The sequence below is a fragment of the Brienomyrus brachyistius genome, chromosome 9 (assembly GCF_023856365.1).
Source record: "Brienomyrus brachyistius isolate T26 chromosome 9, BBRACH_0.4, whole genome shotgun sequence".
In the NCBI taxonomy this organism is placed as follows: domain Eukaryota; kingdom Metazoa; phylum Chordata; class Actinopteri; order Osteoglossiformes; family Mormyridae; genus Brienomyrus; species Brienomyrus brachyistius.
Window position 1 is genome coordinate 13,242,908 of NC_064541.1, and position 24,705 is coordinate 13,267,612.

General features: G+C 48.4%; 1 protein-coding gene across 7 annotated transcripts; it reads right to left on the reverse strand.

Annotated features, from left to right (window-relative positions):
* Nucleotides 1-3,273: 3,273 nt before the first annotated feature.
* On the reverse strand, nt 3,274-23,479 carry rundc3b (RUN domain containing 3b). 7 transcript variants are annotated; one of them, XM_049026058.1, is made up of 11 exons: nt 22,745-23,479; nt 14,253-14,368; nt 11,178-11,311; nt 10,132-10,217; nt 9,356-9,445; nt 9,064-9,153; nt 8,535-8,703; nt 6,606-6,763; nt 5,979-6,146; nt 3,782-3,903; nt 3,274-3,454 (listed from the first exon to the last, which is right to left on the reverse strand). In XM_049026058.1, exons 1-11 carry the CDS (start codon nt 22,837-22,839, stop codon nt 3,309-3,311), a joined length of 1,374 nt encoding a protein of 457 aa, XP_048882015.1. In that variant the 5' UTR covers nt 22,840-23,479; the 3' UTR covers nt 3,274-3,308. The 7 variants fall into 7 exon arrangements, with proteins under 7 accessions (XP_048882015.1, XP_048882017.1, XP_048882016.1 ...); XM_049026060.1 differs by having other exon boundaries at nt 6,000-6,146; nt 22,745-23,475; XM_049026059.1 differs by having other exon boundaries at nt 9,073-9,153; nt 22,745-23,474.
* Between the last annotated feature and the right edge of the window lie 1,226 nt (nt 23,480-24,705).

Here is a 24,705-nt window from a genome sequence, read left to right on the forward strand (position 1 = left end):
TAGAAATTCCATCTTTGTGAAGTGCCGTGTTAATTGTCTTTGACTGTGCTGACTTTCACAGCACCTACACTACTCCCGTTAGCCAGACTGCTAGTTTGTTCCTGATTTTTTTGATTGTCATGCATATATTACAGTTTGGTATGATGGTGAGGTACCGCCACACTGGCAAAACTGGAAAAAAAAAATTCTTTTGATTTATTATTTAAGCACTGATTAACCTGGTCACTGTTTTGGCTTTTTAAATAAAATGAGTGAGGGTGAAAATTACACAGCAGCGTTTTATTACATTTTAACCTTTGACCATAGGGTGTAAATGTGAATGGAGCATTTCAGGACACCGTCAATGTTTTCACGCAGCAAATATTTCTGTTATATATTGGCTGGTTTTTGTGTTTTGTCTCAGCTTTTTGTCTCTGGCATCGATCAGATATGTGACACATATTGTTACTGTGTCAGCATTTCATTAAATACAATCAAGTCGCTCCGATGTGGATCGTCTGCACAGTGAAGGGGACTGAGACCTGATCATGCAGCATCAGTCCACCTCATGCTGCTGATGGCTTTTAAAATTTAATCGCCGCTTTCAGATGTCAGCGACACACTATTAAATATCAGCGCGTCTGAAAGGCACCCTTGAGTGTTAAAAGGCGCCCCCCCCCCTCACACGGGTGGGTGGGACTGGTGCGCCAGCTCCGCCTCCTCGAGGGGGTGTCAGTTTGGTGGGTGCCGATTTAGACTTTGTTCAACATTTTGATACATAATCATTTTTGAGCCAGGTATAACATTTGTCATTTTATTCAGTGTTGAACATAAGCTGTACAAAATGTATGTGGAGTTTGTACATTTGTTTCATGTTAGTCTGTAAATTAAGGAGTTTGATGGTGTCAGGTTGGTGTCACCATGTAAGTGGTCATTAAAACACATTATAAACACTGTAAAGGATTTAAATGTTACAGCTCCTAAACCAGAAGGTGGTCAGCTCTAGGCCTGTATGTAACCTACCACTGAAATATCCATCCACCCATCCATCTTCTGCCAGTTATCCAGGGTCTGATCGCGGGGGGTAGCAGTCTACGCAGGGATGCCCAGACCTCCCTCTCCCCAGCCGGCTCCTCCAGCTCCACCGGGGGAATCCCAAGGCGTTCCAGGCCAGCCGAGAGATCTCTCTCCGGGGTGAAATACCGAGATTTAAAATACTACAACTGTAGTTATGACCTGATGTCTACAGGCAAACCATATTCTCAGCCAGAAGACATCCATCCTAAATACTAAGAAGCTTATTTTCTGTAAACGTGTGTAAAATTTTAAGTGATTTTGAAAACTCTCAGCTTACACACAGAATACGGGAAATTATGGTGTCATTTGAAGGTCTCATCTCTAATACTGGGGGCTGGGTTAGGCAGATGCAGCATTTAAACATTTTAGTTTTCAATGAGATTTTAAGGCGGCAGTAGCTGAGATGATGTGGCTGAATAGTTTTATAGCAACGTTTTACTTAAGTCAAAACAACCGAGGACTTAAATATTTATTCTAAATTAGGCACACGCATCATAATAAAACAGGCAACAACAGAGATTACAGGGGATCAACAGCAATTTACATTTCATTGCAGACGCACAATCGAAGGTGTCAGGAAAATGAGGGGAAGGAGGGCGGGGGTGTTTGTCGCACGGGGGTGCTTGTCGCACGGGGGTGCATCGGCGCCGAGCGGGAGGGTAAAGACTGAAACGCAGCACACCAATGGTCGGACATAAGGCTCAATGTTTTCCGTCCAACCTAAAACTGGGAAAACATGAGAAATTTCTGTAAAAATGCCATTTTAAGAATTTTATACTCATATTACATGAAAGAATAACGAACGTTTTGCAGCAGTTCCGATTATCTTTTTAGATAAGAGGCAAATGATTTCCCCCCCCCCACTGCTTTCTAGAACCTTGAAAGATAAGTTACTTTATAGCCAGCAGTATACAGGAATGGCCTGTAAGCAGTCCTGCGTTTGATCTGACTGAAAGACCTTTACTCCATATACTGGGAGTATAAATCTTCCTAACAAACCTGCAAATAATCAACAAAGAGATCCAGACATTAAAAATGGATAATCACCATATCGCTACCACCAAAACACTTCGACGTCTACTTCACAGCTCCATCTCTTTCTGTATCCATGGTAATTCATTGACTGACTACGCGAGTGTTCAACAACGCCACCTTTCCAAGCATATAAAAGGACGGCGACACACGGATTCACTTCCGTTTGTGCAGGGAAGTCGATGCAGTAAATGAGCCCTGATTTCATATCGCTGTTGTCTTAGACAGCCATGATAGATTGGGGCTTGCTGCCCATTTCAGCAAATCCACAGTAAGCTTAATGCCCCAGAGCCTCATGCAGCATTCAAATGAGGCTTTCAGGAGAGCGTCTTGTGCTTCGAGGTTAAGATCCACAAACATGGGATTAGACGATGAGGTCGCTGGAAGCTGCACAGACACAGATGGAGCTGACCATCTCCAGAAGCACCACAAAGCATATCAGCAGACATTGCAGCCTGGGCTTAAATGGGCTTATGGGTGCTGTCTATGTGATGCTCAGCTTCTGCTTTAGGTACACAAAGTCACCTCCAAACTGGGGGCGATCATGCAAATTAAAACCTTTTAATAGTGTCACTAGACAAGGGACATTCATGATGAGCAACAGAGGGATATAAACGGGGGCTGGAGGGGTATGAAGGCACAGGGCAGTACATAAGACGCTCAATACCGCCCCCTCCTGGTATCCTGTCAGGGAAACGTACAGTGAAGCCAAAATAATAAAAATAAATAAATAAATAAATACCCTTATCAAATCCAAACTCAGAGCTGATTGCCCGATTCCTCCCGAGGGTGATGCTTACTAAAGACTACAGCTGATTTGCCTGCACTTCCACCCACCCCCATCCACTACCGAAATGGAGTCACACCACCATTAGTTCTTTGGCTGCTGGAGACGTCTTGTCGTTTGCGTGACAGGACATACTTGCTATAACCGCCGAGTTCGGATAAGATGCTAGCATTTAGTCCAGTGTGTCTGTTAATAGCCACCAGTACAAAAAAAAAAAACATCTGATGATAACGAATGACAGTAATGGACACTCTGACCTGGTAATGCTTTGAAATAAAAAACACACACAGAAATCTCACTGGAACAGATGGACCTAAATTATGTTCTATTAAACCAAGAAACATACAGACATGAAGAGTAACCATGTCAGTCCAAAGTGGTGGGTGCAGCCTCCCCAGCGGGGGGGGGGGGGGAGGCTACGGCCAGATAGTGTTCAGGGGGGCATGAGCCCTGGGCTGATCATCTCCGCGCTGGGACTCACAAGGCACTCAGTGGACTTCAGGCTGGCCAGGGATTTGTAGCTGGCGACGGACGTCAGAGATCCACACAGGCCACGTAGCGAGGGGGTGTCTTCTTTGCCTTGGGAGAGGAAGGGGGGGGTTTGATTGGATGAACAGACACCATAGTAATCATGGGCAGGCATTTGACGCCATGGATGGGGTCTACAGGATTAGAGGTTAATTTGAGGGTGTAATGGAACACCGTGAAGATCCAGGGTCCCCTGTAACAACAGAACTAACACTGTTAAATGCCTCAGATACAGCATCAGCCAGTTAAGGAAAATTTAATTAGCGAAAGGCTGTAGCAAAAGTGAGGTGTTCATTAATGCATGTGGCAGGTGAGGGAGGGGCTAGGAACATAAGAACAGGCTGACTGGGAGCACTGGACGCAGTGCACTGATGGTACCTTCACTAAACCAGCGGGAACGGCCCGGCTTGGGCTCCAGGTCCTGTGTGTGAGCCGGGTCCAGCGACGTCTGGGACAGGGTCATGTCAGCTGACAGCTGGTCCAAACTCTGGAAACTCTTCCTGTGACCAGAACAAGAAAAATTCGAGGACCTGAACTGGGCTGAACTCCGAACCCACATCCTACCCCAACAAAGCATCCAGCAGCATTGTGGGTTTGCTCTGCTGAAATCCCCAACAGGCCAGTAATGATCTTCCCGATTCGATGACCTTTCACTCCGGAGGGCCTCTAAAGCAGCACAGTACTGTTTTGCGCTGGTTTCAGCCCATGAGCCACTTCAACACTGTTTCTGTGGGTGGGGGCACCATCTGCTGAGCCGATGTGGAAAATGTCACTTCTCTTCCTTCACGCTGTGTCACTCGAGGTGGTGGGACACCATGCTGCCCGTCACGGCCCAATGTGAGGACACAAACAGAGGCTGAAACACACCAAAATGTCGACCTCCCGCACCGCTGGGAGGGAAGCTCATTATCGGGATAATTACCTCCATTCTACAAGGCATCAGTAGGGCCATGTATCATAAAGGCACAACTGAAAATATCACCTTTGGGAAATACAGCCTGCGACAGCACACCATGACAGTGAAAAGCAGTACTAAATGTGACACAATTAAATTTTTTTTTTTAAAAAAGTCAAAATTGAGGAGGGGGTCCTCATTGCTTGCTTCCAGACTGTTCCTCAGGCTTACAGACACCTGTGTGATTTGCATAAAGCATGGAAGAGCCTGACCGGATTCCTCTCAGAAAACGGTGCCGTCATTCAGGGCTTTGCCAGTGCTGTGCCCCCTGGGATGATGGGGGCAGCCATGGATGTGAAGGACCAGCATTACTTCAGCAGTCACTGCCTTTAATTTGTGGTAATTACCTCAGGAACTACCTCAAAGAACAACGGTCTCCTGTAACCAAGGGGCCTAATGGCACCTCTGCTAGCATCCGATCTTAACAGTTCAGGCTCAGAGCCAGCAGCTGATTTTCCACGTTCACCTTCAAATGTTTGAGCAGTTAATAAAGATAGCTATACCACCCCCTTTCAGTTTTCATATTTGTTTTTCCTTTAAAATTCCTACTGGTGTGCAGCCAGTGTCTATTTGCAGCTCGGATTCTGTGAAGCACATCAATCTGCACTCGTCACTTTCCCATTGGTTCTCCTCACCGAGACCGGGAGGCCTTGGAGTCCATCCATCTTGACAGGAAGTGATCTCTTACTAGCTGGAATCACTGTAGGCAGAGTCCCCTACCCCCCGTTATCTGCCTTGGCATCTACCTTCCAGCTCCAGTGGGTTACCCCCCAGTTTGGGCCTGGCATCTGCTCTCAGGGTGATAAGCGTTTCCCATGGGCAATAACAAAATGATAATCAAGCTCGATGCTGTTGAAACAACAACAATGTATTCCGGCTGTTCGGTACTTCATAGACATTTACTTATGCCCAAAACTTTTCAAGCAGATTGTTGTTGTAAGTTAGTAAGTTGGTATCAGCAGATTCTCAAAATATTTATATCAGTATCAGATTCAGAGCAAAAAAATATCGTGCCATCTCTAATACCCACATTACTAAAACATTGATATGCAATATATACACCACACACACACACACACACACACACACACTACATACAATACAATCACATCCTACTACAACAAGAGACACAATACATATACCACACACGGTACATAGCCTACACTAACACACCATAACGCAACGTGCCCTGAGGGCAACACACCATAACACAATGTGCCCTGAGGGCAACACACTTGTTCCTGTCCCGCCCCAAATACATCAGTTGTATCCTGGCCAAACGAGACTAATCCCATGATTCATTGCGCTCCAAGTTTGTTCTTGGGAGGCAAGTTAGCAAGTTAGGCTCTTTCCAAGATCGCAAGGACGATCATTGTGATCCTGACATTGAGAAACACCCAGAGTCTCAGCCCCTTCCTTGTAAAGCAGTATTTTTAATAGGAATACACTTTAAATGCAGGCACAGAAAGTAACAGTGCCACCAGGCCTTTGGAGGATGCATTACACCCTTGATTTCAGGTGGCGCCTCCCCAAGTGGCCCAAGGTGTGTTTAGAAGAATATGTGTGGTGACACAATCTGAGGAGCGTTTCAGCACTCTCCGAGGGTAATATGGTGCCCACCCAGAAGCCTGAGACACCCACTCTTCCCATTGGCCGGTGCCCTTCCTGTACAGCAGCGTATCCAGGGCGACGGCGTTGGCGTCGAGAGATCCCGGCGATGGCCACTGCTTGGTGAGGTGAGCCGTGAGTTCTTGCCTGGACTGCCGGTCGTGGTTCTTCAGCACAGTCCTGGGGCGGCACACAGGGAGGCTCTGTGACGTGCGCTCAGGGCGCCAGTGTCATTATGATCATCGTTACTCTCTCCGTGGACCATCATCTATCTCACTCCAGCTGGCGGTCTACGGCCCAGGCCTATAGTGTGGATGTGAAGCCTTGTTACACCAGACCCGGCGGTCAGGCCTGGCCATGGGGGGGGGGGGAGGGATGCCTACAGTGATTTAAACGTCACTTCAGGTTTCTGCACTCTCAGCTCTAACCCTACGAAGGGCAGATGGTCTCATTTACAGGATGGCCCTCCATAAGGGCCCCGCCCAAAGCAGACACACAACAGCCAACGCAGCTCGGCTCACGCAGTGCCGAGGGTTTGATGGAAGCGCAGACACAAAACCAGCACGGTATGCCTGCTTTGGTCTCTAATTGCAGGGTCCTGGCACTTTTGAAAGACCCACTCACACGTGCAGCACTCACAGCTGGTCCTGCAGCTCCAGCACGATGTATTCCAGCTGCTCCTTCTCCAGCTTGTGACTCAGGTCGGCCTCGGCCAGCCTCTGGAGGAGCACTTTGTTCTGGGAGACCGACTCCGACAGCTGGGCCTCCCTCAGCCGCACCAGCTCCTCCAGGTAGCCCTGGGGGGGGGGGGGGGGGGGGGGGGAGCTGATCAAATTGGTGTGCCGGCCTCACTCCCAATGCACCATGGGATACCACACTAAACCGTTTGCATTACATCTGTATATGGTCATATGCGAGTACAAATCAAAGAAATGCAGTGGATATCCGGATGAATTATAGGACCAGGATCTGTATAAAGACAACAGGGACGGAAGTAATGATACAACATGTAATTAGGGCAACAGGCCATGAAGAAAGGGGAACCCACAACAGGAGGTTGTGGGTTCATGACCAGTTCTGAAATCGCTACAGTAGAAGGAAGTACGACACCGAATACTAGCATCGGTATTGTGACGTTAAAAAGTGAATCACGTAGAATAACAACGTTGCCTTAGCAACAACGCCCAACCCAAATGGAGATGGTCCACTCGGTTAAAAGCAAGCCAAGGTTAATTAGCCTGCAGAGACCACTTTGCTGAACCTGCGGCTGTGTCATCTGTAAATGCTCCCTGAGGTCACTCAGAAGGTCACTCAGAAGGTCACTCAGAAGGTCACTCAGAAGGTCAGATGTGTGCAAGAGGCAGACACTCAGTGGTGTGAGTCGGGGGGGGGGTTTCATTTAAACACTTAAAGATTCGCCTCAGATGCCCATGGAAGAACAACGCATGCACAGTAGGTCTAATCACAGCCAGCGGGATGCGGACAGATGCAGAAATGCAAAACAGAGTAATGGAAATTAAAAAGCCATAAATCTTTAGAGGAAATGAGAAACTCAGGACGTCTGTGAGGTGACCAGCCACTCACAGTGCTGCAGAGGCAGTTTAAATACTAGAACTCGTGGCCATAAGTGGAAATTAGTGGGAGAACATTTTCAAATGAATTTGAGGAAGCACGTCTTTACACAGCTTGTAGTTAGAGTATGGAATAGTCTTCCTGTTAGTGTAGTGTAAGCTAAAACCCTGGGTTCCTTTAAATCAGAGCTAGATAAGATTTTAACAACTGAGGTATTAGTTAAGTTCTCCCCAAACGAGCTTGATGGGCCGAATGGCCTCCTCTCGTTTGTAAATTTCATATGTTCTTATTTAAAACAGTCATTTCATAAACAGGAACAATTCCCAGTAAGACGGGTTTTGTCCCAGTAAAACATTCGATGCTTAAAATAAAACATTACAGTAACGTTTCGATAAGTCAGGAAGGAAAGGGTGCGCAGGAAAGGAGGCTGTCAAACTACACCTTTCGTGGATGTATAGTTTTCTCCATTTTAAGCCTCACTTTAGCCACACTGTGTGCAGGGGGAATCTTCCTGTAAATCCCACATGACACGGGAGTCTGTGGCCCCCTGGACAGGGGTAAAGCCCGCAGAAACCCCACATACCGCATGAGGCAGCCGGATATGGCGGATTCCTGGCGAATCAGCTGCCGGCGTCTCCATTAGCCCGTCATTAATGGCTACAAATCCAATTAGGGCGGCGCGGAGAGCGAGCGGCGATTAAAGACACCGGGGAGATCGAGTAACGGCCTACATCAGCTTCCCCAGATTCTCCTCTAGCAGTGACCTGGGAGTCAGAGGGAGTGTGTCCCGGACAACGAGGCCCCCCACCTCCCCCGGCCGACCCCGCCCTAGTCTTACTCCAAGATGCTACTGATTTTGTAAAGTGACCTTGAGCTCGGAAAGGTGCTATATAAACATCATCATCATCATTATCATCATTATTATTATTATTATTATTATTAAAGAAACCTAGCCGGTCCTGCTCCAATCAGCATGACTGGGCAGCGCCTCCATACCTTCTGCTCCAGTGCCACCCTGTACTTCTGCTCCACCCTCCGGCACTTGTTAAACCAGCTGCTCTGGTCCAGGAGGAGGGCGGAGCCTCCTGTTTCTGGGGTGCTGGCCTCACTGCCGCTGCTGCCCAAGGTCCTCATCTCCTCCTCGTCACTGCTGATGCTGTCAACGCTGGGGGGCGGGGATGACAGAGGAAAGGGGAGCACTGTATTAGCGGGAGGGGGCACGGGACGGGCAACAGTGAAATGGGGGGGACTGATAGATGACGACTGTCACAGACTTTCTGCTAAGTGCGTAAAAGCAAATAAAAAAAAACTACATATTTTATTAAATTACACAATAATTATGATGTCTTCTTGTTCATGAGTTCTGTCATCTACGGCCAACTCTCTCTCAATGTCGATCAATGTCGAACCAATGACAATGGGGGCTGGGGGGGAGGTGACGATCCGATTTCAGGGGTGATGGTGCCGGATCCAGCGTCGATGTGCATAAACTCCCCCCCCCGAGGCGCCTCCTCTCTTGGCCCACCTTTCGTACCTCTGGGTGAACTTCAGGTAGGGGGTGTAGTCGATAACAGCCGGGCAGCTGCCATCCAGTGTCTCCCCCTTCAGGCAGAAGCTGGAACGAGAAGGAGAAATGACACCGGCATCTCCCTTAGTGACGCCGACTCCTTATTCGGCATCTCCGGCATGTCTGATGCCTTCCCCCCTCCCTCGCCCCCCCAAGTGTACGTGTGTGTGGCCTCAGTTGCAGGGCTGATGGGAGGCCATCAGATTATACTGACTGGAGTGTGATGGGGGGGGGGGGCCTCCGTTCCCACCTGAAGTCGATGGCATTCAGCCCAATCAGCATGTCTGCCAGCAGCCCCGCCTCTTCTCCCAGGACGACGGACCCCTCACCATAGAAGCGCCTGTATCGATCAGAAGCAGCTCGTTTGCACGTTCGAGTCGCCGGAAAGCTTCTGTTTTGCATTGCACAGGGTCTGGATACTTGAATGTATTTCAGTGTCCTTTAAAAACAAAAGCAAGGACTCCCCCAGCACACACGAACGCTTAAGTCTGAGAAATAATTAATCAACCTCTATGGCAACCACAAAGACAGACAGTTTTAAGCCATGGTACTGCGGTGACTGTTAGGCTACCATGTCAGTACTCTATGGCAACCAAAGTCACACCCTCCATGCTAGGCTAAGCACTAAGCCATCCTGAGATAATACATCCCCGTGGCAATACAATGCCAAACGTGTTGCCAGGGAAACCACTACACTACATCATGCGCTAAATTGTCAAGTAACCAAGTATAATTCAACTGAAATAGATAAGCGGAGAGTTACTGACGTAAGTGAGCATCCAAATGAGCAGAGTTTTGTCTGAGCAAACTGCAAAATCCAAAATGATTTTTTAAACGTCAGCTACCTGCCGATGCGCGGCAGAGTACTACATTCAATAGGAAAAGCTGAACACAACGAGATCAATGTTCATGCTGGAAGCGGCCAGACACCGGCGTGACTGTAAGGAGCCCCAGGGCCACTGAAACAGGCGGATGGTCCTGGGGGGCGCGGCGTCAGCGTCTGCGCGATGAAGAGATCTGCATCACCTGGTGGTTCTGTAGTCCTTGAGCGCTGTGGATATGTACTCAGAGAGACGCTTCTCCATGAGAGCCACTCTGATCCAAGCTCGGCCCTGAGGTACAAAACAGGAACCAGGAATCAGCCCTTCCTCACCTCTACATGGACACCCATGTCTCTGTACATACATCATTTAAATGCACTCTTACTCCTCAGGGATTGATCCAAAGCACTGTAAGTGTACAAAGGTCCTTCAGCTGGGTTCTCCTCTAACTCATGCCAACAGCGTTCAGGTTCTCAACCCCTACATCTACTTTTCCAAATATATCACTTTTTCCCTCCACTTGAATGAATTTTACACTCTCTTCCAATATTCAAAGACGGTGTGTAATTCTTCAGGTGTGTCCGTCCCTCACAGCCCTGAAACGGGCATTTAAACCCACAAAAGGAGCCGCTCTCCAGCCTGACCCCATGGGCAGAGTGTGGTAACTGTGGGCTTCATGAAGGTACAATCGAGGGCCATTTAAATGCTGGACAGCATTCACCATGGTTGGCTGATGCTGTATTATGGTGCTTCAGTATGTCTTCCTGTCATCCCTACGTTGTATTAGCACCACCCACCTACCCTCAAGGAACCGATCTAATCAGAGCTCATCCGTGATTGGCAGATGAGGAAATGCAGACAAGATGCAGTCATCTTCCTTCGCCATAATCACAATGGCCTTTTAAACAGCCTAATCAGATACCTCTATCTTTCCTGGTTGCTCAGTAAAAAGGTATATTTTAGGCTTTTTGGATTTTGGAGATGATTACCGTTCACCTCTCCCTGTGACAGGGCCACCGTATGGCCCTGGACCCTGGTGAGATGTGAGCCTCATCCGCCGTTGTGTTTTCTTGGCGGATACAGTCTCACCTTGGCCCGAGCAGACTTTACATTCTTACCTTGGACCTGGAAAGTTCCAGTCTCAGCTAGTGGTAGACCATGAACCCAAGCCCCACCTCCTCCCTTTATCCATCAAAGATGATCAGTGCAAACCCCCCATCCTCTGACTTGGCCTGGAGGCCCTGGTCTCACCTTGGCCCGGGACGTGCGGACGTTCTCCATGTTCTCAATGCTGCTGATGCAGCTGTGAGGCACCTTGCTGCAGACCACGCGGATATAATCCCAGAAGCTTCTAGGACTCTCATAGCCAAACCAGGTAACCTGCCCTGGAAGCAGGGGAGAGGGGTCCATCAGAACGGTCGCTGACCACCCTTCAGTCACGCGGCTTCCCCCAGAGAGTGACAGCAGGTCCGCCCTCTGCCGCCCATCTGGAGATCCAGCACCCCGTGGTGCTCAAGGGCACCATACCACCATCCCTTCCAGATTTTCAGCCCACAGTCCCTCTTTCCACTACAGGCACATGACATCATCAGCAGAGGACCGCAAAAGAAGCAAGAAATTAATCAGCACCCAGTAACAAGTATAAACAACATCTGCTGCAAAACCAATACAGGCACCATCACGCCGAAGACATTCGCAGGCCAAGTCTTCTTTAAGGAGGACAAGAATAACAAGTCCTCCCACAGAAGTCATTTTTCTTCTCCTTACATTAAATTACAGTTAGGATACATTAGCCGATTATGAGAAAACCTGATTAAGATGAACGTCCTTTCGAGGCACGACGGCCACCTCTGCTCATCCCCAAGCAGCACCGGGACTCTAGAGGAATCCGAGCCCAACAAAGACACAGAGACTCGATGAATCTTAGGAAGCCTCAGGGTGGGAATGTGAAGGAACAGGCCGCTCTATGGTTTCAATAAGTGATGAGAACGGGACTGAGTCAGAGGCGTCTCAGCCAAATGAGAAGTGCCCCATATTTTATTTCCAGGTTAAAATTACGTCACGCATCAGCTTAAATGACGACGAATGATCACCCAGGGTCTTCACATGCACAGTCTACGGTCACCCATCTCGGGCAGTTATGAAAATCGAGAACAGGGATGTATCAATGTGACTGTAGTTACACTAAACACAAAGACACGCAGAGAAAGTGTCGTCTGGAAAGATTAATCCATAATCTGAACAAAGGCAAACACGAGGCTGAGAAGCCAAGCCGCATTCCCCTGCTGTGAGGTTCGAAGACTGACGGCGTCATTTTTCAGTGTGCCAGTTGACACGCGTATGGACTGCTGAAGAGGTGGGGCGTTTCCAGGGACTGCAAACTCCTCTATTCTTCTTCACTTGGCTTTGATGTCCACAGAACGGCCTAAATGAAGCGCGTCACCAACCACAGTCGAAAGGCAGACAGTAAGTCTTATCTTTTTGCTCTAACTGTGAAAGGAGGATCTGTTAGCACTTCGGGGGTCTGTGGAACAAAGCAGGAGTCTCTGCATGTCTCTATTTCTCCAAAGCAAGGCTTTGGAAGCCAGGGCTGACTCAAGGTATAAACTTACCAAGCAACTGCTTAGGGCCCAGTGGCCACCAAGGGGCCCCCTATTTGATCAGCCTGTCACAATTGGGAGAAAGATAACAAAGGTCAAACGGTTGACCCTGTTTGAAGCAAACACAACTAATGGGAAAGATCTCCACAGATTCAAGCAGCCCAGTATCTGAGGCTAAGAGACGCAAATGGCGAAGCCAATCAGGTATAACCAGGTACTGCACAAGCATATGCTTAGTGTCTGATGGAGACCATTGCAGTTATATACTGTTTATTAGTGATTATATCTTATTTGTGTCTCATTAAATCGGTTGTAGACACAGTTCTGGCCAACTGCTATCTGTGGACCTGTTGCTATGATGTTTGTAAGCACAAAATTGGTACGGCTAACAATGACTAACAGTGACTAACAGTGAACCTGGCTGGAACTGGTACTGCTAAGAGGCTTTCCGACTTGTCGCACTGCAACGGGGTTAGCTCAGGCGTGATGTCATTCCCTGCTCCGACTTCCCACTGCAGCATAAGGGTTTCTGTGCCTCGGTGTCCCGCCCTGCCTACGATACCAGTGACCTTTGTCCACGCTGCAGTGGAGATGTTGTCGGACTCTAACGATGCTGCAATGTCACGTTTCGCCACAGAACTCGTGTGGCTTAGTGGGCTCATCACTCTGCGGTGTAACCTGCACCAGGAAAGCCCCTCGACGGCGTCACCATCCAGCCACAAAATCCCTCCCTCCAGCTACCATCATAAACTGTTTATTTCCCTAAACCACAGCTTAGCTGGATACCTGCAGAAACTCTGAATAAGGACTATGTATTTTTCCATTCCTCCGAGTCCTTTGGGGACTGTGGCAGTAGGCTGACATTTCCCCGCCGCTGCTACACCGATTACCAGATCCGACGGCCGTCATTTCACAAACGCACCTCGTCGGGAACAGAATCGGCAATGCTGTGGCAAATTTCACAGGAACATGCACTTATGGGTTTCCCGTTTCTTCAAACAGTCACATCCTCTCTCATGTATCCGGCTTCTGGTTCCAATCCCTCTAAGTAAATCTTAAGTCCCGCTGCCACCGGCTTTTTAATTCAGTCTATTTCAATACTATCTTCTGAAACCTCCGTTAATCACACTGATTATTATAGTTAAAATATCCCAGCTGTTCACTCAGGGCACAATAGGTCTGACGTCTTTCATTTAAAGTGGAGGAAATGCCGACTGACTCATCCAAAATGAAGCTCCATCTTTTGTTCGTGCTATAAATGCAAGGTGGAGACACTTTCAACTCAAACTAGTGTGAAGCACACATGACAGTGGCCACTTCTAAACCAGACAGTGTTACCGCCCTGCAGGCCAGTGGTTTAGGTTATCGCATCTTTGCGTGGGTGTCGGTTTGCCCCAAATGCTACAGCCCCTGTCACTGCATCACTTGGCCGGACCCGCAGCTATGGCTGTCCTGTCGCCGTTTCCCAGTCCTGTCAGTCACACTCTCTGCCGGGAATGTGAAGTCAGCCCCAGGCTGAGGGAAAGTACTGACACGCATTTAGGCTCGGCACACGGGACGTGCAGAGAATGCTAAACACGCCGCGTAAATGCCAGCGTGAGAAAGGTCCTCGGAGTGTAAGCCCTCTCTCCACACACATCTTCAGAGACAGCAGCAGCATCGACAGGAAGCTCCAGCTGACATTCAGCAAAGGGACGGACAGCAGACACCTTCATGCAGCACCTACCTTTCAAACGATGGCTCAGGATCTGCTCCAGGATGCAGACGAAGTTGACGAATTCTGGCGAGGCGTCGTCGATGGTCTCGAAACAAGAGCGGTCGATCAGGGTCTTCACGGAGAACCTGCACGGGGCAGACTGGGACTCAGAGATGATGGCGTGAACTGTGTGCGTGCGACACGTCCGGGCTGGTTAGTTAACAAACGTGTCACTCGGCTGACGAGTGCGAAAAATTGAAGTGATAATCAGTGTTTCGCAGGTGGGCTGAATTAATGCATCATGGTGTAGATTTTAAAAGTATATTTTCTCCCGATCATATATGCATGGGTCAAAGTCCATGACATTACTTTCCTAAATACAGACACTCCCCGGGATACAGTGGTCTGTGTCATATTTCGACTTTACGATTGGTATTTCACTTCCCTTCTGATTTTCTCTTTCAGTACAATATTCAATACATTACATGAGACATTCAACACTTTATTATAAAATAGCGTGTTAATGATTTTGCCCAACTTTAGGCTATTGTAAGTGTCCTGTGCATGTTTAAGGGGGGCTAGGGGGCTACAACGTGTAACCACCTTGGATGGAAGATGCTTACAGAAGAATAGGTGTCTGAGGACCTGCCCAGAACAAAGGCACCTTTTGGGGGGGGGGGGGGGGGGGGGGGGGCATGCTCCTTTTTTGTCTCATCAGCCCACCAGGTGCTCTGCCTGCCAAACCAGAGACCATGCCATTTGCAGAACGCAGCATTCTGGGCTGGCTCGTCACCCCCCCGCCGCCCCCGCCGCTCCCTGAGCCACTGGAGACGCTTTAACACAGCAGTCCACACCCTTCCCGCCATCCACGCGTCTGTTCCAGTTTCCGTATTGTCACCGCTGACCCTCTTCCCACCAATCTCACCGCAAGCTGCTGGCTAATTCAGCCAGAATGCAAATTAATGATGACTGGAACCCTTTCCAGGGGTCCCGGTTTCCTGGGGACCGGATAGAGCGCAACGCATGTAGGAGTGAGAGACACAGAGAAGCGTGACAAGCAGCAACCCACTGCACAGATTCGGGGCGATGAAGCAAATCACACGGTGACAGGCCAGAAAACAGCCCCGCCCCCACATCAGCATCAAATCCCTGTTTACTTGGCATTTCTGCCTTTCAGCAGGTAAAATTCCACGGTTGCAGGGTGGGTCTCCATTTCCCTCCCTCTAATCATGGATATTCAAGTCATTATAGTGGATTTACCAACCCTGTGAGATGTAGCTCTTAACAAGGTCTCACTTCAAAAACGTAAGTCTCTCCTGGTATAAGTCTTGCCAATCAGACACTAATTAAATAAAACATAATCTCTAAAACCTGGCATCCAGGAATCAGAGCGGAACCCCCGGTGCATGTTAGCAGAACTTATATTAGATATTAAACACGTTCAGCCATGAAATGTTTCCAAAGGTAAGTCAGCTGATGAAGGACACAAAACTGACACAAGACGGCTGACTGATCACAGTGTGAGAAAATGCAATTAAAAGGCTTGTACGTCACCACAAGGACGATTCAGCCTGTTAATCTGATGGAATCATGCAGCTACATTAATAATAAAGAACAGTAAGGAGCAGATAACGGCAAGGCGAAGGGCCAGACATTAATTAGCACCATGAAAGGCTTATAAATAAAGCCAGTTAGGTAGAGAAGCTGAAGCGGAAACATCTTAACAGTTAAGGCTATGTCAGGGCCGTAGATAGACCATCATCAGCTAATCAGGTGTGGGAGAGCCGAGAAGGAGCTGCCAGAACGCCAGGTCCAGATGTGCAGAAATCAGGGCGAGAAGGCTGGGCCAATTTCAGCCAGCCTGCAACGTGACGGAGCTCGGCTGAGAGAGAGCGGCGACGTGACGGAGATCCGCTCCGCTGAGAGAGCGACGACGTGACGGAGATCCGCTCCGCAGAGAGAGAGCGGCGACGTGACGGAGATCCGCTCCGCAGAGAGAGAGCGGCGACGTGACGGAGATCCGCTGAGAGAGAGCGGCGACGTGACGGAGATCCGCTGAGAGAGAGCGGCGACGTGACGGAGATCCGCTCCGCTGAGAGAGAGCGGCGACGTGACGGAGATCCGCTGAGAGAGAGCGGCGACGTGACGGAGATCCGCTGAGAGAGAGCGGCGACGTGACGGAGATCCGCTGAGAGAGAGCGGCGACGTGACGGAGCTCCGCTGAGAGAGAGCGGCGACGTGACGGAGCTCCGCTGAGAGAGAGCGGCGACGTGACGGAGCTCCGCTGAGAGAGAGCGGCGACGTGACGGAGCTCCGCTGAGAGAGAGCGGCGACGTGACGGAGATCCGCAGCGAGAGAGCGGCGACGTGACGGAGCTCCGCTGAGAGAGAGCGGCGACGTGACGGAGCAGGAAGGCACAGCCTCTGGCTTAAAGAAGATGCAGCCGTCGCCTTCGGACACTCCGGCCCAAATAATTAAGTACCTGTAATTAAAATCGAGTCCAGGCAAGTCGGAACATGCATGACAGTAATGCTGCTGACAAGCGGAGTTCTGTAGCTAAACTCATATGAAATTTTGCAGATGGTTCCCCAAAGATCATACAGTGAGAAGGGAAGCGAATACAGCAATTGTGAGAGGAATAGCTGTAAACATGCATAAATCCTCCGGCGACAACTTCAAGTGACACCTGGCCAATGCACTATGAAGCAAGTTTACCCAGAGTTAACTCAATTCAGCTGTTTTAACTAACCCTGATAGCCTCAAAGTTAAATGGCACTAGTTAACAACTCAGTAAGCTGACTCAGTGTTTTATAAGCTCATGGGAGTTCTACTTGCAGAAAAATGTTTTGAAGGCATAACGAAAAATGATTTGTGATCTCTCTGAACCAATCAGACAGTACATGAGGTGGGTCCAAGTAAACAGAGGACGTGGGACCAACCAATCAGATGTTTCGGTCCTGTCTCCTCTAGTTGCTTGGACCCACCTTCTCTACAGTCTGGTAAAATGCTTTTTTTTTTTAACCAGAATCTGTGCACATTCACAGGAAAGGGTGGTGTCAGCATTACACTAAGGATGAAAAATAACACCCACCCTTTGCTAGCAATCGTTACTGTCAACACCCTCAGCCACCCCTGGCAGATGTAACCCGCCCCTGACAAGAGGCTGCAAAAAGGGACCAGCACCAAAGTTAGGTATCATAATGACAACCTTGGTATTACTTAACATCAGATCGAAAAGAAAATCAATGGTATCACCCATAACTACTATATACTCAGAGAGCAGCTCCGAATCAGCCAAGTTCTTTGGCGAAAGGGCCCGTTTTCTCCTGAAAGCCTGTGTTTAAACTGGTTCGGAGCAGGTAAGGCATGCAGCACAAATTACTATGACTGTACTCCCTGTTTAAAATTGAGTTACGATTCTTAGTACCCAAAACTCAGAAGTAAGCCCGAAGAAACCTCGCTAAGCCAGTAAAGTTGCATCATAGTACCGTCACACACCCCCCTGTGCTCAGAGAGACGACATTGATTGTGACTGACAGGTGACACTGGACACGTGCTTTTAGCTGCTTCCAACACATCTGCAGGCACCAGGCATGCCGCACTTTCCCATTCAGACAAATCAGCAACATTCCTGGGACAGTCAAACCCGGTCGGTAAATGTCAACTAAAACCTTCTGGAAGCTTGGATTGGGGCCTTACTGTGGGAGGAACAGTACACCAGAACCACTATGATCGGACAAAAGCAGAACACTCTGCTTCATCAGAGTCCAGCTTCTGGGCCAAACCAGCTAATTGTAAACATCACTCCTTCTCCAGGTATAAGATGTGTCCCAGCCCGCAATTAAAGTCCTGAGAGATGAAGAAGTTGTCTGGTTTCTGCTGAACCAGGAATAGGCTGGTGCTCCAAAATCTCCCGCAGGTACACTGCAAGAATAGGTCAGTGTGGTGGAGATTATGGGAATGGGCCATCCAGTGAGACAAGTCCTCCTTTCACCCTCTGCGGGGACCCACCAGCCAGGTAAAATGGCACCTACACACGCTGAAAATTATTAACAGCATACACCTTCTCATGCGATCTCATCACGCCTGAAAATGGAGGCTGGCCTGGCTTCTCAGGACACGTTCCCACATGTGAAGGCAGGATTAGGGGACAGCGGCGTACAGCCTACCGTTCACTGAGGGTGGCGCTCATTTCCTGCCACCGAGCGATAAGATACTACATTTCCGCTCAGCGTTACACCAAAGAAACAGCTTTTCAAAACAAGCCTTTGACAAAGAACAGAAGTCTGAGGCCATCTGCGCTAAGAGATCAGTCACATGGGAGCGGCAGGGGAGCAGTAAACAACACGGACTCCTGGGAGATAGCCTGCTGTTGGACCCTTAAATAACCAGAATCACTCAAGTAGTATAAGGCGAGCTGTTGTACCCTTGACTAACCTGGATTCTCCTGACTGGGATGTCCTCTGCTAACCATATGGTGAGGATATCGATGGACTAACAGACTGCACTTCTGGGTACATTAATTTCCGCATGAAGTCTGTCATACCATAAAAAACTTTGAACAAGAAAGCTGAGCGGATCCAGACTCACTGGAGACTTTGGCATCAGGAAACAGGGACACTCAGGAAACTGTTGGTTATACTGGACACTGACCACCACCCTCTGCAGGTCGTCTCGCTAAGCAGAGGAGCACTTTAAGCAACAAACTGAGACGGTTGCACTGCTCCAAGAAGCACCATAAAATGTCGTTCCCACCTTTGGCCATCAGACTCTCCAAGAAGTCACCCTATTGCAGGGGATGAGACCGACCAACTGTCTGAATGGACCAGAACCGCCAAATTCATAGAAAACTCATTCACTGTACGATACTCACTGTGCAATACTGTTCATTACCGAGCCGTTACTATGGAATTCCATGCAATACTTTCCCTGAAATTCTTTGCACTGTTACTGTTTATTGCATGGAGATACATGCAGAAAGGGAGATTTCAGGACACCAGTGCACCTAAACCTCTTCTCTGGGAAGAAACATGCATGGACACAGGTGGAGCAGAACACAAACACACAAACTCCGAGGTCTGAGGACGCGATGCCGCCACCATCGACCGACAAGACAAAGTGTACACTTTACATACAGAGGAGCCAAAATGTCACTCTACCGGCTCACCAGAGCATTTTAAAGTTCACACCGGTAGATTAAGAAAGTCCACAACAGCCGGATCATGGTGTAAAATGTAAAACTTGGTCAGGTTGAGGGTTCGAACGTCTGATAGGGCCGATCTCAAGCAAAGTAGCCACCGTGGATTAATCAGGTATAACTACACGCAAGAATTAGTGAAAGGGAATTCCCAGATATTTCAGTTGCTAGAGTTACAAAACACGTGTTAGTCCACCACGAAACGCTGATTTCTCTCTAAAACTCTCTCCATCTGCAGGTCGGGCGTGAGGATTTACTGACTGACGATGGCAGCGTTAAATACCAGATGACTCTGATGCCTTCGTTACAGAGCAGGAGTGGCGTGAAACCAGCCAGGCCGCCGTTATGACACTAATTGATGGGGTTCTGGAGGATTAGGGTTAACGGGCCTGATTGATCTCATAACTCAGTATCACTGAAACAATGGAGCGCAGAGTGAGTCCGGAGTGAGTCGCACCTCCTTCACTCACAGGCTCATTTCTGCATCTCGGCTCCATTCTTCTATCAAGCGAGTCTGATGTCACACCACACTGTAAGAACTGGGAGGGGGGGGGCTGAGATGGACACACCCCCAGCACAAAAGATATGACTTCTAAGTACAATGTACAAAGTACATCTGCCCTGATGGTCCTTTTCCCTCCCCCCCGACGGCCTTCTCATCAGCCACCCCCCACAAACCCCTGGCATGACCAGTATTACTCATCTGTCCTTTTTTACCTCAAAGCGATATACATGCCTTGGAATCATGACCCAGGTGTGAGACACAGAGAGGAAATACCAATTGTACATGTGCGAGGCGCATGGCGGGGGGGCATTACAGTGGAGCAGGGACGGATTATGGGTTGTGTGGGCCCCTGGGCAAAACGTTTGCGAGGCCGCCCCCCCCCCCACCACCACCACCACCACCACCACCACAATTCAAGGGCCCTTGGCAGCCAAACGCCCTCCCTATAGGGTCAGGGGCCCTTGTAGGCAGAGGATCATACAATGTAGGCCCTCTAAAATAGACAAACGAAAATACACTGTTGATAAGCGTTGCAAATTGTTTTGGGCTAGGGGCCCCACAGACCCCCTGCACCCCAAGGGCCCCTGGGCAGCGGCCCCGCTGGCCCGGTCCGTAATCCGTCCCTGCAGAGGGGCACAATAATCCTACAAGGGTACAGCACCCCCAAAGGATATGAATAAAATCACACCACGACTTATGCCTGCATGAAAGGGAGTAGGAGTTTTAATCAGAAAAGGAGCCCTTGATAGGAGCAGCCCTGCAGAATCCCACAGCGGAGATAGGAAAGCTGATTCAGCCACTGTCATTCAGAGCCACACCAAACGCCACGGGCAGCGGAATGAGATTCTCAATAGAAGTTTCCAGAAATAGCAGAATGGGACAGAAAGCTGCTTCCTGCCCGTCGCTACCCAGCTTTCTGCCCGAGACACAAAGAGCCCCGAATGCATGTTTCCCCGCAGACACCCACAGCACGTCTCCCTGTCGCGGCGACACATGTCAGCAAATCCGCAGCTGCATCAAGTCCAGAGAGGAGACACCATGCCCACTGACGCCGGGATCTGACTGAACCCCCCGTCGGCGTTTTATGCACAGCTTACTTCTGCCTGCTGCATTTTCTGTCCACATCCTCTGCCTACGTGGTTAAACATTTCATCAGCCTTGATGCGTATGGTAATAAACTCTCTGTTCATTACTCTCACATCACTCTGATCGTTCCACTAATGGCAGCCTCGAGTCGTCTGTGGCAGGTGGCTTGTGTTGATAGTTTTCAGCTCAGTGCCCCTCCCTCGATGAGACTGCAGCAGCCACGGAAATGGACCGGACCGTTATACCTAATGGTCGGCACGCGTTTGTGTCTCCATCTCTGCCTGCAGGGTGGCACCAAACACACACTGGGCAGGAATTTTAAAAGCTTCCGACTGCATTACCATTGTGACACGGGATTTTTCACTTTGTTACATTATTATAATTGTATTAAAATTTTCTCCCTCATTGTCTGCAGTTTCATGGCACTCAGATGTGCAGGAGTGTGCCTGCCAGTTCTGAACCATCTGGAAAATAATTGTGCTTCTCGGGAGTTAATACCAAATAGTTTTCAGTATGAAAAAAATGCAAGGTGACAGTATATATGTTGGAGAAATTGCTTTTTGTATGGGACTAAAACTTCTGGGACGTCCTATTGAAGGAGTGTGAAACATCTTCATCAAATCTCCGTCTTCCTATACAAACCTCCAAGGCTTCTCATCTAAAGTGGAGATATTACAACACAGGTAACTTGCAATTATCCAAACCAGTGGTGCAACATTTATTAAGTCAGGTTTTTTTTTTCCAGTGCATCAGTGCAAGAAAACAATTATTAAAGTTATTAACTGAAACATGGAGGAACAATCAGCAAGTCGATGGTATGCATGACACAACTAATCAAATCAAAACGAACTCGTACATACAAGTCAAACGTCCCGATCAATCGATCTGACTGAGTTTTGTCTTACCTGGTCCGCCAGAGCAGGTCAGAGGGTTGATTTCTATGTTTGATCAAGACCAACGCTTTTTATTAATTTATTTCTAAGGGAAAAAACCTACAACTGACCATTGTAAGCTATTTTAGTCATAGGTTACGGTTTTACTGGTTCTTGCGTATTTTTCAGAACAAAAAGAGAGGAGGTTTAATGTTTTAAGACTTTTTTGTATAATGATGTAGAAGGTCTGCAAAAATAATAATAATAAAAAAGACGAGACGTTTATGAGATTAGGAGAGACACACCCAGCATGAGAGGCAGCCTAATGTCAACTCCGGCACCGGAACAACTTCGCCAGTATGCATTTCATCCAGCGCAGCAAACATAGCCGTTTGCAAACATTTTGTACCTGGATTCGCCGCAAATCTAAAACGCTTTAGGAGCCAAAAATACATCAGTAGCCCACAAACCATGCCTTGGGTCATTTAAAACATACATTTTAAATGCTTACCAGTATTTGCAATACCTGACCAACATAGTAGTTACAAGCCATGTATGAGTTGCTCTGTTAAGATAAAATCACTCCCCTCCCATCCAAGCACACTGACTTTTGCAGCATTTGTGTGCTTTACGAATTTCCTCGCCGATTTTACTATGCGATGCACGTTTAGTCTCATGTTTCACCTCTTATTATAACACCTAAAAGGCGCGTCTGTCCTAAGCAAAACAAAGAGGCGAAGACCGCGACTCGCCGCCCCGTGAAACGCCGTATCCGCTAGTATCCCCCTGCAGCACATAAAGCCGCATCCTTCGGACTGCACCTCACACCAGCTGCGGCCACCGCGGGGCATGTTCACGGTACCTGCACACTGTGATCAGGTTCTTCCTTTCGACGAGTCCAGCCCTGGCTGCCCCCTTTTTTCGGAATAAATCCGGCCCCAGGCTGAGAGATGCCATCCCTGCGCAGACCTGCTGGTTTTCAGCGGATCAGGATCCCCTGGCCGTGCTGCACTGCCTTATTAACATCTACCTGCCCGACTGTGGGCTGTAAACACACGGCTGGCCGGCAGGACGCAGTCATGGGATCCCAGCGAAAGCAGAAAAGGGCAGGACGACCTGCTGACGGACGCAGTCTCCAGCCTGCGATGCTGTCGAGATGTTCTCCTAGGAGGCTCGCCGCTCCCAGGCGCTGTCCCTTCGTTCGATATTTCAGTATGTTCTATAAAGCGTCCGACAAGGATCCTTTAAGTGTGGCGGAAATGCCCCGAATTATAAATATAAATAAACATAGACTTTTAAAACTCCACCCAGTCTTCTAGCAATAAAGCGATTTCTTTGTCTACGGTGTGTTAAATACATAGACAACGCGTTAGTTTCAGTGAGGGGCTGAACGTCCCTTTCAGGCACTTACTGCACTTATTGAGAAATGTTAGAAAGAAAAGCAGACTGTAAGGTAACCTGCCAGATACACTCCATCCATCAGTCTGTTCATGTTATAGGGACGTAAGATTTAATTGGCACCCAACCACCAATAGCCGCGGTCCTGTATTCCAGTGGGCTTTCGATGCGTTTTATTATATATATTATAACTTTCTATATTTGCTGTATATTTTGGTTCCCTCTGGGCACAAACAATAACTATAATCCTAATATAAAATCCAATACACTTGAGAAAAGTTTCTAAATAAATCAGTATAACCAAATGTTATTATGATTATTATTTACCATTTATTTATTCATTCCGAATGATATAGGCCTACCACAAAAACACGAAAGGCCGGCACTATAACCACCCAGCCTTCTCTGAACCGCGTATCCACAGCATAGACTGTCCAAGGGGCAGGTGCTCGAACCGAGGGGCGTGGCGTGGCGTAGGGTACATTTTGCCGACCGAGGGTGGGGGGAGACGCCGTGAGTAAATTTTGCTTGATCTTCGAATATCGAAAAAGGTGACACTTTCTAACATTCGGGCCAGCGGCATACTTTGCCTCCCGGTCAGGATTATAAACCAGCAATTAATGAAAATGACTGTTTGCTTATAAACACAAGCGCATGGTGGAAAGCGCTGCAGCCTCGTGCCTCCACGGTTAGTGGTCCAAATCCTGTCCCTTGTCCTTCATTTTGGCGTATGCATGTTCTCTCTGTGTCCCATGGATGTATTTAAGTAATCTGATGTGTTTAAGGTAGGATGCAATCCTGTCTAGGCTGCTCCCCTGTGCAGCCGGAAAATGGATGGATGTTCCTCGACGTTCCAAGTCAACCAATCAACCTCCCGTCTGGAGTAACGTGACGTCAATGGAAGTGTCCTGGTTTCGATAAGTATTATGAGAGTGACATCTACTGGCAGTTAGGCGCAAGGCAAGGGTGCCGTTAATGTGCTTCGAATATGTTTAGAAAATGAACAATAATAAGCGGTTGGGTGATGGACGGATAAATGAAAAGTTAATAGCATGTTGAATTCATATTTTTTCCCTGTCACATAATACGTACTTTTATCCAGACAAAGAGTACAACTCTGTTGATACACTTAAGCAAAAAATGGCAGAACACAAATCCCCTAAAAACAACAAAAATGCCCCTAAAATTTGAACCCATACCTTTTGGACCTATTTATCTCCGTCCTGAGCATACCACGTGACGTAGAGAACGCGCCCCCCTCCTCTCAGTTCGGAACTCTAAGAAGTACTTCTGGCTCAATCATCGCTCATGCAGTGTGGTTATCTGTGTTCTCAATATTCAATCCGCATTTACAGACTGACAATGAATGCAGACGAGTATCATAAAAACATAAAGTCAGTGACGCCGAAGGATAGGCCTGCCAAG

Coding starts and splice junctions, on each gene's coding strand:
- rundc3b (XM_049026058.1), bottom strand. CDS start 22,839: ATGGCATCTCTCAGCCTGGGGCCGGATTTATTCCGAAAAAAGGGGGCA. Junction 8,704..9,063: donor TTCACCCAGAGGTACGAAAG/GTGGGCCAAGAG, acceptor CCCGCCCCCCAG/CGTTGACAGCATCAGCAGTG. Junction 3,904..5,978: donor TGGGTGTCTCAGGCTTCTGG/GTGGGCACCATA, acceptor TTCTGGTCACAG/GAAGAGTTTCCAGAGTTTGG.